Source organism: Rhea pennata, chromosome 27 (assembly GCF_028389875.1).
Source record: "Rhea pennata isolate bPtePen1 chromosome 27, bPtePen1.pri, whole genome shotgun sequence".
Taxonomy (NCBI): Eukaryota; Metazoa; Chordata; class Aves; order Rheiformes; family Rheidae; genus Rhea; species Rhea pennata.
In genome coordinates, this window is record NC_084689.1 from 4,324,354 (window position 1) to 4,337,949 (window position 13,596).

General features: G+C 43.3%; 1 protein-coding gene across 6 annotated transcripts in view; it reads left to right on the plus strand.

Annotated features, from left to right (window-relative positions):
- The window catches only part of PIP5K1C (phosphatidylinositol-4-phosphate 5-kinase type 1 gamma), a 50,373-nt gene that overhangs the window by 22,004 nt on the left and 14,773 nt on the right, over positions 1–13,596 (plus strand). For all 6 annotated transcript variants that reach the window (XM_062596620.1, XM_062596621.1, XM_062596619.1 and 3 more), the window contains exons 2-7: positions 5,422–5,453; positions 7,788–7,874; positions 8,225–8,355; positions 8,969–9,086; positions 10,960–11,112; positions 12,935–13,234. In XM_062596620.1, the coding sequence (XP_062452604.1) occupies positions 5,422–5,453; positions 7,788–7,874; positions 8,225–8,355; positions 8,969–9,086; positions 10,960–11,112; positions 12,935–13,234 (821 nt within the window). The remainder of the gene's footprint in view (positions 1–5,421; positions 5,454–7,787; positions 7,875–8,224; positions 8,356–8,968; positions 9,087–10,959; positions 11,113–12,934; positions 13,235–13,596) is intronic.

Sequence of the window (13,596 nt, forward strand, 5' to 3'; positions counted from 1 at the left end):
TATTGCACTGGCCTGCCTGATCCAGCGTGCCGCTTGTTGGGAAGCGAAGCCACACGTTTCGAGTGCGAGAAGGGATTCGGAGGCTGCTGTTTCCCTGGCCAGCTTCCCTTTTGGTATGCCCCAATGGCCACACTGGCTCCTCCAGAAGTCCCATCTGGCTGGGTGTGCGAGTTCAGATGCGGCTGCTCAGCTGAGATGGGTTTTCTGGCATCTTCTCTGATTTTTTTTTCCCCCTCCCTCCCCTTTATTTCTTTTTATTGTCAGTCCCTTACAGAAAATAACAGCTGTCTCTTTTGATGGATGTGTTTCATTCCCAACATTTCTCTCCGTATTTCTCCTGCCACACATCTGCTACATGTGTATAGCCATTGCCTTTTATAACTCGTGCCTTAGCATTCTCCTCTTTCTTAATGCTTTTGAACATAATGCACTGACCACACCAGGCAGCGTTTAGAGCTGTCTGATCGAACAATAAATCGCAGCATCCTGGTTGAAGTCTTCACCTCCTTTTTTTTTTTTTTTTTTTTTCCCTAAATGGGTTAGGGAACATAAGTGGCTACTCAGGTGTCATGTTGTCTTGATTAAGCATGTGTATAATTAGGTTCAGACCTCCTTTAGTGTGTATGTGTGTGCAACTTGTTAGATTTTTCATAGCTTTTTAGCAGGTTACAGTGGGTTAATATTAAATGTCTGTGTTGCAAAGGTTGCTATCATGCCAGTAGTTTAAAAACAAACACATAAAACCCCCCAGCAACAAACACAAACTGGCCCGTGCTTTGAGAGCTTGACTTTGAAAACTAGCTATGTCTAATTGCAATTGCTACCACCCCAAAGGACAATTAGTACAAATTCTAAGAGGTCTTTAGTGCATTGCGTTTTTGGAGGGGTCGTTGGTACAGCTTTCAGCTGAAGAGCTTATGTGATGTTTATGTGCTAATGTATTTTTAGTTGCAGTCACATTATGTCTCTCCTGGTGAGGCTTTTATTAATGATGCAGCAATTCTGCATCTGAGATTGGTTAAAGGAGTCCAGAAAAATCTGCCAGCGGTTCAAATTTGCTTTGACCGCTTCTCCAGAGCATGATAAAGCATGTAATATGTCATATTTATATTTTTTTATAATGCACACACTCACACACATCTTACAAAGAAGACCTCTTTATTAAGTCTTATGTAAGACTTCTACAGGATGTGTGTTAGCTTTCTTAAGAAATTCCTTCTCAGTAGATAGAAGCCTCTTATGGATTCTCAAAGTTTACAAGGAAGGCTTTTTGCTCGTCAGCTTTTTAGCTGTTTCTGAGAGATCTAGGCAGGTTTTTTTGTTTGTTTGTTTGTTTGTTTGTTTGTTTTGATTAGATTTTTAGATTTGTTTGCACATAAAGAAGCTTGAAACCCATGTTTCAAAGCCATGGACAGCAAGGACAACATCTGGTTTTCAAGATATTTCTTTTTATGCTGAAAGGATCAATTTTTTTGAACGTAACTTCTGACATTGTTTGCACGTCATTGATGACAGCATCTAGGGAGGCTGTGGGCTGGAGAGGCCAAGCGAACTCCTGCTCTGACCCAGCCCTGCACTGTTCTGCAGGGGTGCTGAGACAAGTGGCTTTTCACTTAGCACTTTTTTGAACATGATGCATAGTCCCTCCTTCTGCCTTATGAAAGATTATGATGACATCTTAAACTTGCTTCAGAAAAGAAGTACCAAAAAATATCACCCGTCTATGAAATTACATGCACATTCCAAACCTATGACTTCAAATTTACTAATGCGACTGAGGAAGCTGGTGGAGATCAGGGTTTTTTTTAGCAAGTGCGAGCCCTCCCGCCTGTGTGTTTTATGCTTGCTTGTTGGCATCATGAATTTTTATGTAGCCATGTGTGCACAAATAGGGGGTGGGGGTACATATATAAAAAAAAGTATGAGTGTCAATTTGTTGATGCAGTATATTGCATAAGAGGAAAAATGGGTTATCTAATCTGGTGTAGATTTGTGCTCCTCTGGAGTGGTAGAGCTAAAACCAGAAACTAAACTCAAGAATCCTTGTCTGTGTTGGATGGCAAATGTGCAAAGGGTTTCTGGAAATAAATTCATCCTTGTCCTGCAATACGTAAACATTGTGGTGGGGGATGGAAGGAGCCAGTTGTGGCTGTGAATAGAAAGACATATGAAGAAATAGATGTAAAATCGGAGATGAGAATCGCTGAGCATTACAACTGAAGCATTCATTTCTGAGGCTGTGGAGGAGCTTGAACGTTGGGGTAGGGTAGAATAAAAGCAGTGCACGGATGAGAAGAGGAACTGAAGGCAGCAGGTCAAGCGTGCATGAGAGGCACTACAAAACCCAGGAATGAGATGGAGGCGAGGGCAGAGTGCTGAGGTTTCATCCCAGGGTTCTTCTGGAGCAGTTTGCCATGTTTCTGAATATGCTGTACCCAATTGGATAAGAATCACTTCAATTAGCTCATTAAGTATTGAAACCTCCCATAGCCGAGCTCTGATTCACCCGTAAATCTGCGCATTGTCTCTTGTGGCTGTATAACCCCTGAAGCTGGAGGGAAATCAGTTTTCACAAGGCCATCTGTCAGCTTGTTTGAGATGAGCACAGCCGAATACTGAACACTGAGTAGCCAATGGAGTGTTTTTATTTTTTGCCTAGACAAGTTGATTTCATAAAGTGGGTTTTTGGAGGGGATTTGCTGCCAATGCTCCTGTCCACACCAAAACATCGTTTCTCCTGGAGATGTGCAGTTCCTCACCTTAGATACCTTTCCTGTGAGCAGGCAGTCAGTGTTGATACTGTGGTTTGGTACATGCACAACAGCAGACACTTCAAAGCTGGGAATGAAATGGCTTGAGGTAATTATCTTTAATTTTATGATAATCTCCTGCTCTGGAATTGTGACAAAGTGCAGAAAAGAGATTAGTGCAACTCGTCAGGAATAGGGGGCAGTAAGATAGCGATGTTGGTCACTGCCTGTAGTCAGCAGGGCAAGTGTAGCCTCTCTGGCCTGGAGTCACCTTGGCCACATTGCGTTCCTAGTGATTCTCAGTGCAAAACCCGGAGCCGAATTTGTTCCTTTGGGTTCCTGTGTGTTCACGGAGTCACTGCTCCAGACTGTATTCTGAAAGGGCTCCATTAGCCAAATGCGCACTCAGTTCTGTGCTCCTACAACCCCAGCCATTGCCAAGTTTTTTGTTGAACGATCATAAAATTATGTTGTCTTATGCCAGAGAACTAATTTTTCAGAGCAAAACTGTGTGTGTGGGTGTTCATCAGATACAATGTTTGAGCTATTGATGGCCACATGGCAGCAATACAGTGTTCTCTGATCTGAATGGTGGTACGGTCCCGACGAGTTTGAATTAATTTCATATCACTAAATAAACAACGTGCCTGCCCGTGTAGATGACACACCCTGTGCTGGCAAATCTGCAATCCAAATCAGTGACAGAGGGAAGCTATTCTGTGCCCTCTACGGAGGGGTTTCCTCTCCTCTTCCCTCCCGTTCTTGTGTTCAAGATGGAATTGTGCAATGCAGCTTGTACAGAGGGAACAGGATCTCGGACCGTTGCCACAGTGCCTGATGCCAAACTTCAGCACTAAAAGCAAAGATGGTATGATTTAAAACAAAACAACTGAAGGAGGGGTGCAGAAGCCCCAGGTGAGTCTTTCAGTGCAGCTCTGGCTTCCCAAATGCAAAGCTGTCAGGCTGAGTGCGAGCCATACGGCAGATGGCTCAAAACGTCGTATGGACGAGACTCGTTCAGCAGCTGATGGTTTGGTGGTGGTGTGGCCCACGCTTTGCCATCATAGGAGGCTGGATCAGCACGTTTCTGTTCTCAGTGCTCTGTAACTGAGGTTGAGCCACTGAGATCATTTCATCACTTCTTATCAAGAGGAATTTCATCTCCCCCATGACCATCAAGGAGGTTTTTGCTTGCGAGTCTGAAATGAGTTTCCTGATAAATAACTGAATCATGTGCTCTCTAAGAGATGTTGTCATCTGTGGCATATTGCACTCCTGGTGTGCGTGAGTTCTTGTCTGGACTCCTTTTGAAACAAGCCCCAAAGCATCGCTGCTCGCAGTTTAAGAGGATGGGTGGTTGCACCAGTTAAACTGTTGTAATTGCTCCTTCGCCAAATGAGGGAGATGCTAAAGGGGTGGCAAATTGGGCTGATCCCTCTGGGAAGTTCTTTGCTCTCCATCCTGAAGAGCTGGACATCTCCCACTCTGCCTGCAGAGAGACCCCACCACAGCTTGAATGTAGGTATTCTTCAGTTTCCCAGGGGTGATTTGTGCGCCAGCAGGTAGTTGTGTAACCTGCCCTTTACTCTTAAGTGGGGAAAAGTCAAGGGCTTGAAAAAGGCTCTATTTTTCATAGCAAAACTCTGAAGTTGTCCTACTCACTGATCTCTTGTGAAATGAAATCCCTTCTGAAGGATTAGGGGTTGTTTAATGGTCTCCATCTCCTACGCTTCTAGGACTGTTTCATAACAGATAAGAGAATGTCAGATTATACCTGGAAGTGGGTGGCCTTAAATCTAACGTTTCTGTTAGGATTTTCTGAAAGTTTATTTCTCCCTTTGTGAGTTACCTCTGAACACGCAGCTTGTTGGGTAAGACTGGGGGTGCTGCCTCAGCGGGTGATGTACTGCTAAGAAGAGGTGGGTAGCTCTTTGCTGTCTTAAGGAGCTCTTGATCCTCACCGTTACTCAGGTCAGTGGCTATCCAGAGCTGGCTGAGTTGGAGCTCTTGGTACAGCACCTGTGGCTGCTTGCCATTTCCATCCAAGCCAATGCGTCCCAGTGCCAACAGCAAAGGAGGCCGTTCACCGTTGCCTAAAAACAAGGACCTCGTTGCAAACTTGGAGTAGCACTGGGAAACAGAAAGATGGTCTCATACTAGAGGAGGGGTTTGCCCAGTGTTTCTGAGTATATATTTAAAATTTTTAGGCAAAATCTTAATTTCTTACCTTTCACTGTAGTAGAATAGTACTGGGTTCTCTCAAAGGGGTAGATAGAGATAAATAATATATTCATTTTTTGTGATATATTTGGATATAAGGTTCTGTAAAAAGGTTTGAGATTCCATGATCAAACTCTTCCTCAAGCGTGTGTCTGACTTTTCAACATAGCGTGAACATATTACTTAAGGTGCAGCAGGGACTTAGAAGAACTTTCTCTGCTGAAACCTCTAATAAAAGTTACTGCTAGAAAAAATTGTGCATCTTCGTACTTCCGAAGGTGGAATTGTTTGGGCGAACCCCATAACTTCAGATTCCTGCATTAGTGAAACTGAAAACTGAGCAAAAGCAGCTGCTTTAAAGGCTGTTCTGCTTACTTGAATTAGGCTGTGCTCTGGATATATTTTTTCTCATGTCCCTGTTTTTACTGATGTTCTCCCCTTCTCTCCTCAGGTCTGGCACTGAAGAAGGCAGCCATCGCTGAGGTGAGATGTGTGAAGCTGCTCTCAGAAATCCCATGCTGAGAGATGAGAACAGAGAGCTCTAGGAAATGCTTCAATATGACTTTTTGAACAAAGCTGGATTTTAAAGTACAAGTAACACTACTGAAAATTTGATACCAGTTACTTGGGAGAATGGAAATTAGCAGCAGGTCTCCAGAGTCTTTGTCTTGGTATAACCACAGCCAGGAAGGGGATAGGAAGGGATTTTGTGCACCATACAGCCAGTTTTAGCTGAGTACTCCATGATGTCTGTATATGGATGGTTGGATCTGGCCAAGTGCACCATCTCCAGTTATCTTCAGGTAATGGCCTGGAAGGGGTGTGCAGTCTGTAGCAATCAATGGGCATCTCCAGTGCTCTGTGTTAGGTCTCACCTGCTCCTGGGAGTGAGTCAAGTTGGCTATAATTTCTGAAGCTCTAAAACAGGGGGGATCTCTGCGTAGTGCTCTTCTGTCGCACATTATCCAGGTCTCAGGTTGTGGAATCGCTGTTACCTTCTGGAGCAAAACTCTTTGCAGTTGGCAGTAGGGAATTTGGTAGGAGGATCTGTGCCAGAAAGCTGTTGCCTAAAGCCCGCACTCATGGTTTAGGGCACCACGTTCAAATGATTTTTGTTTGATCTAATCCTCTGACTTGATCCTTTATATTACTTACCTGAGATTATGAACATTTCTATACATGAGTAGCAAAATCTTTCCATAAAATGGCCAGGAATGTGACACTTGAACCCCAGGTGCATGTTGAGAAAACTCAAAACTTCTGTAAAAGTTAATTGCTTTCTTCACTGCACAAGTAGCCCAACCTTTTCTTGCCCTGGAAACACAGTTACAGTTAGACTGTAGTGGAATAGACTTTTGTTACTGTTTTTCATGTGATGGCAATCTATTTAACCAATACCTATGTCTATTAATCACTTTATGAGAGGTTGATGAGCCACATGAAGAGGTAGGGCTGTATAGCTTGAGTTTGCCTGTAATAGTATACAGCCTGTTAGTTAGAAGGTGCAGGGGAAGGATCAACTATACTGCTAGTCATGGCTGCTTGGAGCGGGAGTACTTGAAAGCAAGCTCAGCTGTGCTAAACGAATATTTAAAACAGAGTGAGAAGTAAGATTTTTGAAGGAAAAATCAGACAACCTCTTAGTTCCAGAAGTTCAAGCAGCTTGACCAGAAATAGCTCAAGCTCTTGATTAAAAACTAAAGCACAAAGAACTTCTGTAGCCTGAACAAAATTATATGTTGTCTGCTCTAGACTTCAGTTCTGAGAGATGGCTCTGCACAGCACTTGAGAGAGCTGGTGATATAATATTGTCACTTGGGAAATGACCTTGGATCTCTCTGCACACTGCTTAAAGGAACATCCAAAGCCTGGCTGTTCGTTAGTGTAACAAAACCCCAAGTGTAGTTGGTGACCATCAACATGTTCAGCGAACTGCTGTGCTTAACAATCCACTGGGGTAGCAGAGAGCTGGGGAGCAAGTGAAACTGCCCCATGGCAGAGTTCTGCCCTGTGCTTGGGGTTGCAGAAGGAGCTATATCAAACTTTGCCATACATGATTGACTCGATTTGTAAAAGGGTACGTTCACAAATCTGCTTGCTCCTTGATCAGTAGCAAAGGCCTGAAATAACTTAGAAGGGGGAGAAATGGGTTAAGGAGTAGATTTGCTCACTCTCTGAAGTGCTGGCGGTCCTATAGCATTTCTGCAAAATTTTGCAAAACTTCAGGAAGAGCTGTTATTGCAGTTCACCCTGTGTGGGCTTATTCTTTGAATTGTTATCGAATGAGATCTTGCTTAAATGGATTATCTCCATGTGAACACAAGAGTGGGGTTGTGTTATCCGTGTTATCTATCTCTTATTTCTGCAGTGAAGTGTAAGGTATTGCTGTGAAACCTGAGGGCATGGGGTTTTCAAAAATAGACTTCTCCCTGTCTGATTTAATACATCTCTATTTGTAATCAATGAGAAACCAAAATTAAGCAACCTGGGGATCTGGCAGCTAGGAAGCAAACTGATCTTTCTGGAGTTTAGTATCTTTGCTGAGGGCTCTACCCTTTAGTGCTGTGGGTGTTGGAGAGGTTGGATATTCTCAAACTTGCTATCTTGAAGGATGGATGTGTAATTCAAATAGCCTTGTTTAAAGCTTGCTGGTGCCAAATAGACCTGTTTGCACTCTGCAGCTTTTTAAGCAGTGTTAGAAAGAAGTTACTACGTCCTTTATGACGGTGGTAGCGTGGTCCTGCCTATGCTGCTCTGCTTATTCTTGTCAGTCAGGTCAGCTTTTCTTCTGAGTTTTAACCATACTTTTTATTGCAGGGGCCATCGATTCCAGGACAGCCTGGCCAAGGAAAGAAGATAGGTCATCGAGGAGTTGATGCTTCTGGTGAAACGACCTACAAAAAGGTTTGGTTTTGTGGTGTGGCAACCGGTAGCTATGGAGGTAAAAGGCTGAGAAGAGAAGCTGGATCCAGGGGTTAGATACAGCACAACTGAGCTTTCCTGGTTTAGTTTGTTAATAGCTACCAATCTGATTTAGACTTTATGCAGTACCCTTGTACTGTATAATCTTGCTGTTTGCAAATCTTCTGAAAGCCTGAATTAATCTATTCAGCAGCTAGTTGAACTTGTTTAGCAGTATATAGTGCCTAGGACAACCCGGTAAGAGTCACAGCATGACTGTATTGTAATGTAGGGAATAGTATTGCAGTAATCTGCTGTGAAATGCGAGTTGACTGATCTTTTATTTCTGTCAGACCACTTCGTCCACTCTGAAGGGGGCCATCCAGCTAGGGATTGGATATACTGTTGGCAATCTGAGCTCCAAGCCCGAGAGAGATGTCTTGATGCAGGACTTCTATGTGGTGGAGAGCATCTTTTTCCCAAGGTAAAGAGGACTGGAAAACAAAATGAGGGGATGAGTTATTTCTTTTCCTCTCACTAATTTTTCAGGAGAGCTTCCATCTGTCTTTGGATCACAGTGATGGATGCTCTGAATGTTTTAAATATGCATCCATTTCATACAAACACAACAGTAGGAAGTGTTAGATTCTGCAGCACGCTAACTTGCAAGGAAGTACAGTGTGAGATGCAGTACTGTATTCTTGGGTTTGTTAGCCTTGTTAGGTGTTTTTCTTCCTACCTGTCTACCTAGAATTTCCTTCTAGAAATTACACTTTGTTTGCGATGGAGGAAACTCATTCTGGAAGCTCTCTGATCATGTGGGTGAACAAAGCTCATAAAAGCTATATTCTGAGGATAAATACATTCAGCTTGGCAAGGGTGCTCTTACTGGCACCCTTGGGAAATAGATTTTGGCAGATAAATTAATACTTGTTCCATGTTGTCCTGCCATGGGAAGGGGAGAAAAAAAAATGTTCCTGAGATGTCTTTTTTCAAGGCTCAATTTATCTTTAATATATAGCAACCCTGATGTGATCGTACATATCTGGTAAATGTTAATGCAGAGGCCATCCTCATCTAGTGTCTGTTCTGTGCAGTGAAGGAAGTAACCTCACTCCGGCTCACCATTATGCAGACTTCAGATTCAAAACCTATGCACCAGTGGCTTTCCGATACTTCCGAGAACTCTTTGGGATTCGTCCGGATGATTATTTGGTATGGACATATTATTGGATTTCTGTCTTTCCTGCTTTATTTGAGTTGGTCTGGAGTAACAGTAAATCTGCCCCTAAATCAAGGCTGTCAGCAAATCTTGTTGAAAAGGGGACAAAGAGGAGTCAAGGAATCACTCTGATCCCAGCAAGGAGTGAGAACAGGCTGTCACTTTAGAGTCTCTGCCCCTGTTTGGAGGGGTTCCAGTGACAGTCCCAGCAGGGACTATCACCATTGAGCCAGTCTTCATTTCCGAAGAGGTAACTGCTAGCTTAAACTGGAGGGAAAAGAAATGACCTGCTGTAAGGGTGTGCAGTGTAAGTTACGTTACAGGGTTCCCTCTCTGTTGCTTGTGGTGACAGTAACTTACTCTGTTTACAAGCAGAAGGAGCTTTGTTCTGCTGGTGCAACCCTGTAATGTCCCCTGGGGCTCTGAGACAAAGATGGGAATTTTTCCTTGTTTACTCACTCAAGAACTATGTGAATGTAGTTTAGTTAATCATCTTGTGAAGACAGAATAAAATCCAGCCTGTTCTTGTGCTCAGAAGGCTCTTCAGAGCTAGAAAGGCTGTTTTTAACATAGACAGTAGCATAGGCTGATGAGACTTGGGATACACCAGCGTTGATACACTTGTATGCGTGCGCACACTGACTCCAACTGCAGGCAGGGATAATTGTGGCTGAAAACATAGAAGTACAAATGAGTCTGTGTCACTGCACGGCTTGACAGTAGCAGTGCCCCATCTACGCCATCCGAGATAATGTTGGCTGATTTGATGAGTGATTCAAAACTTGTGTGAGGCAAAGAGCCTGCCTCAGTTGCAAAGGTCACAGCTCTGATTTGTTACTGCTTCCCCTGATTCTCTCTTGCCTGCCACAGCAGCAAATGCCTTTAATTATGCATGAGATAATTAACTTGATAAAGTCTTGGATCGTTAATTTGTGCAGTGCTGAAAGCTGTTTTCAGTACGTAGTGATGAGCGTTTAATTTATTGCTCTGATTACGTCTGTTACACATCCAGCTGCTTTCTTTCCATCTTACATCTTTGGCGGTGGCTCCAACATAAAGCTGGCTTGAACCCACTTGACATTTGCAAATACTTTGGGGTTGGTACCTAGCTGCAAAGTGTTTTGCACTCATGTGCATGCTTGTGCTTTCTTTCTCTCTGCTGCTAGGCATGTTCTCAGTTGAGGATTTGCTGTTTGCATACTGATTTCTAGAAATGTCCTTCCAATTCAATTCTAAATACAATACCCCTTGCTGTTCCTAGATAGCACTGATTCCTCTCTTCTTGTCTGGGGGCCTGGTCTGATACTTTTCATGTGTTCCTAGCAGTACTGAGGAGGTGAGATGTGGCTATAAAACATACATCTAATAGGGGAGCTCAAGGCCAGAAGAGGCTGCTGAGAACAGCCAGTGCAATTTGTTCCCTCCAGCACAGTGATATATGGTGCCCTGAGCAAACTGTCATATCTCTTAAAATCCGAGCTTTCTGTCTGTGCTTGCGGTAATGTGCTGAAAGAAGCCCAAATGTGATACACATGTACACACACAATGGGGAAAGATAAGATGTCATTATGCAGCTTGGATGTTATTGAAAGCAGAAGATTAGCTTTATTCTGAGCAGTTGGGATGCTCTGAACTGTAATCTTGCTCTCTAATTGTAAATTGTCCATCAACCTTGCTGCTTAGATCTAACCTATAATGAAAATAATTCATTGAGGAGAAGAATTCAAGAGGAGCATTGCTACCTCTTAATCTTGCAGCGAGGCTGCATGCTGGGAAGGCTCTGAAGGAAGTAGAACTCTGTATGCAATGAGCTGGGGCTAAAAAAGTATTCCTTTTTTTTTTTTTTTTCCCCCTTTCCCTCCCTAGTATTCATTATGTAACGAGCCTCTGATAGAGCTGTCGAATCCTGGTGCCAGCGGCTCCCTCTTCTATGTCACCAGCGACGATGAGTTCATCATAAAAACTGTGATGCACAAGGAAGCTGAATTCTTACAGAAGCTCCTTCCTGGCTACTACATGGTGTGTATCACCCTGCACCTTGAACCTTGCTTTGGTTTGCAGTGACAATGTTTCTGTACAAAGTATTGCATAGGGCATATCATCCACCCGGGATTCTTGCGGCCTGCCTGCCCTGTACCTTTGACAGCATTAACAGTGTGTCATGAAGCCTGTCTCAGAAGCATGAACCCTGCTAATTATTTGCAAACTCTTTAGATAAATTTAAGGCAGATAATTGTGTCATAGCTCATGGACATGTTCTGTCCTGAAAAAGACTTCCCAACTGTCTGTTTTGAGGGTCTTGAGATGACAAGGAATAAATTAGAACCGCAACCGTGCCTAGAAAGCAACTCTATAAACCAGCAACTACCTCTGCATAACTATGTCAAAGGATCCAGTTCTGTAGATGAGGGCATTGAAATTTCATTAGGGCCACCCACAGATTTTTTTCACCCTAGAGATGCAGAAGTAAAGGTTGTATTTATGGCAGGTGATGCTAAGGCTGCCCTGTCTGTGTGTGTGTTGCAGTGGATTTGATTTAAGTGTTTGCACGTTTTTTTTCTGAAGCTGCCTGTCTCGCCCAATGTGCATTGAGTAAAATTTTCCAAAGTGAGCCTGGGACTTGGGTGACCACATATAACTGACAGACAGTCGCTTGCTTTTGAAAGTGGCACTTAAGCTCCTGGATAGTAGGAGCTCTGTTGGAAAGCATTGTGCGTTCCCTAATGAATGTAGTAAAGGAGGTGAAGGGGTTCTGAATGGGAATGGAAAGAAGCACTATTGTCCTGAATTCTGCAGTTGTCTTGGCCAGAAATCAGTTTAAAGAATTAAAATGACTTACCTGCCTGGTGCACAGATGTGTGATACTTGTTGTAGCATTCAGATGTTTGTGAGTTATTGGAGTGCTACATGTGATTTCTCTGCTGCTTTTGAGAAACTCACCGGAGTAAAATGAGCTAATGAGAAGGAAGCAGAATAGTTACATCCTGAGTTACTTTTAAGCTGGTAAAGTGGTGTTTGCTTTTGATCTGCTGCTGCTGTGTTGCATTTAGCTTGCACTGTGCTGAACAGCACACTCTCACAAAGGTGACTCAGTCATGTACCCGGTTAGGCAAGGTGAGATGAGGGGCATGAAATTTTAATACAGTTGTGCATCAGCCATCTGTCAGAGAATCTGTCAGGTCCATCCTTTCTTTCATAGTGTACAGAGATGTTCTGTTTCCTTCCCAAACTTCCCCAAAGCTGAACAAGCAAATCATGCCTGTCATGTCATTTCTAATAACACAGCTGCCTAAAAAAGGACATGATAGCAGAGCAGGATATCCGTGCTTTCTAGCCAACTGTGTGTTTTATAAGATGACTCTAAAAGAGGGAGAAAATTGATGTTGTTTTGTTAGAGATATTGTGGCCCTGGTTTATTCTGGGCCACAGAACAGCTCTTGATTTCTGACACTTCTAAACAGATGAAGATAGCTGATATTTTTAAACTTGAAGTTCCCACTTATTTGTATTTATTTCTCTTTCAGTTTGGTTTCCCTTTTTTAGCTGCTGTTGATGGGGAAAGCAGGGAATTTCCGGACTTGGTTATTTGCCCAGAGAGATCTGAACATCTGATTCCCTATATTCAAGGCATAGTGGTATTTTCAGGTCCTAAAGCCACTGAAAAGCAAGAGTGTGTCAAATTTATGCAGTAAGCTTTCATGCAAAGTTCAGAAAATCTCTAGTTGAAGAACCCCTAGTCTGCTGACAGCTCCAAGATCCATTAACATGGGCTCTGTATTGAACACAGCAGGAGTCTTCTGTCAAAATGACCTTTCCTGATGCTTTTCCAACCCTGCTGCAGAACCTGAACCAGAACCCACGGACGCTGCTGCCAAAGTTTTATGGACTCTATTGTGTGCAATCAGGGGGCAAAAACATCCGTGTGGTTGTGATGAACAACATTTTGCCTCGTGTGGTGAAAATGCACCTGAAATTTGACTTGAAAGGCTCAACCTACAAACGCCGGGCATCCAAGAAGGAAAAAGAAAAATCCAGCCCTACTTACAAGGACCTAGACTTCATACAAGACATGCCTGAGGGCCTGATGCTGGATGCAGACACCTTCAGTGCATTGGTGAAAACATTGCAACGAGACTGTCTGGTAAGGAGGGGACAGCAGGTTAAGAAAGTTTGTGGCTCTCAAGCATGAGAAAGAGCTGATGACTGAAAACCTTGCTAATCCTAAACCCCAAAGCAGGGATAAGTCCCTCCACTGTTCCTCCCCTCTAAAAGCAAAGCAGTGAAGTTGAATCTCGTGATAGTTTCTGAGAACTAAGACTGTTCATTTGCTTGATGCATCCAGTTGTGGCAGTTTGCCTCATCTGTAGCTAGGATGTTTGGGCAAAAAAAACCCTTTTTCCTGTACAGTACGCAACAGATGCATGGTACAACAGTGTTACTTGTGAGTCCTCAGCCCTTTGGGTTGTGGGGTGGCTAAAATCTATGAGATGAAGTGAGTCCAGA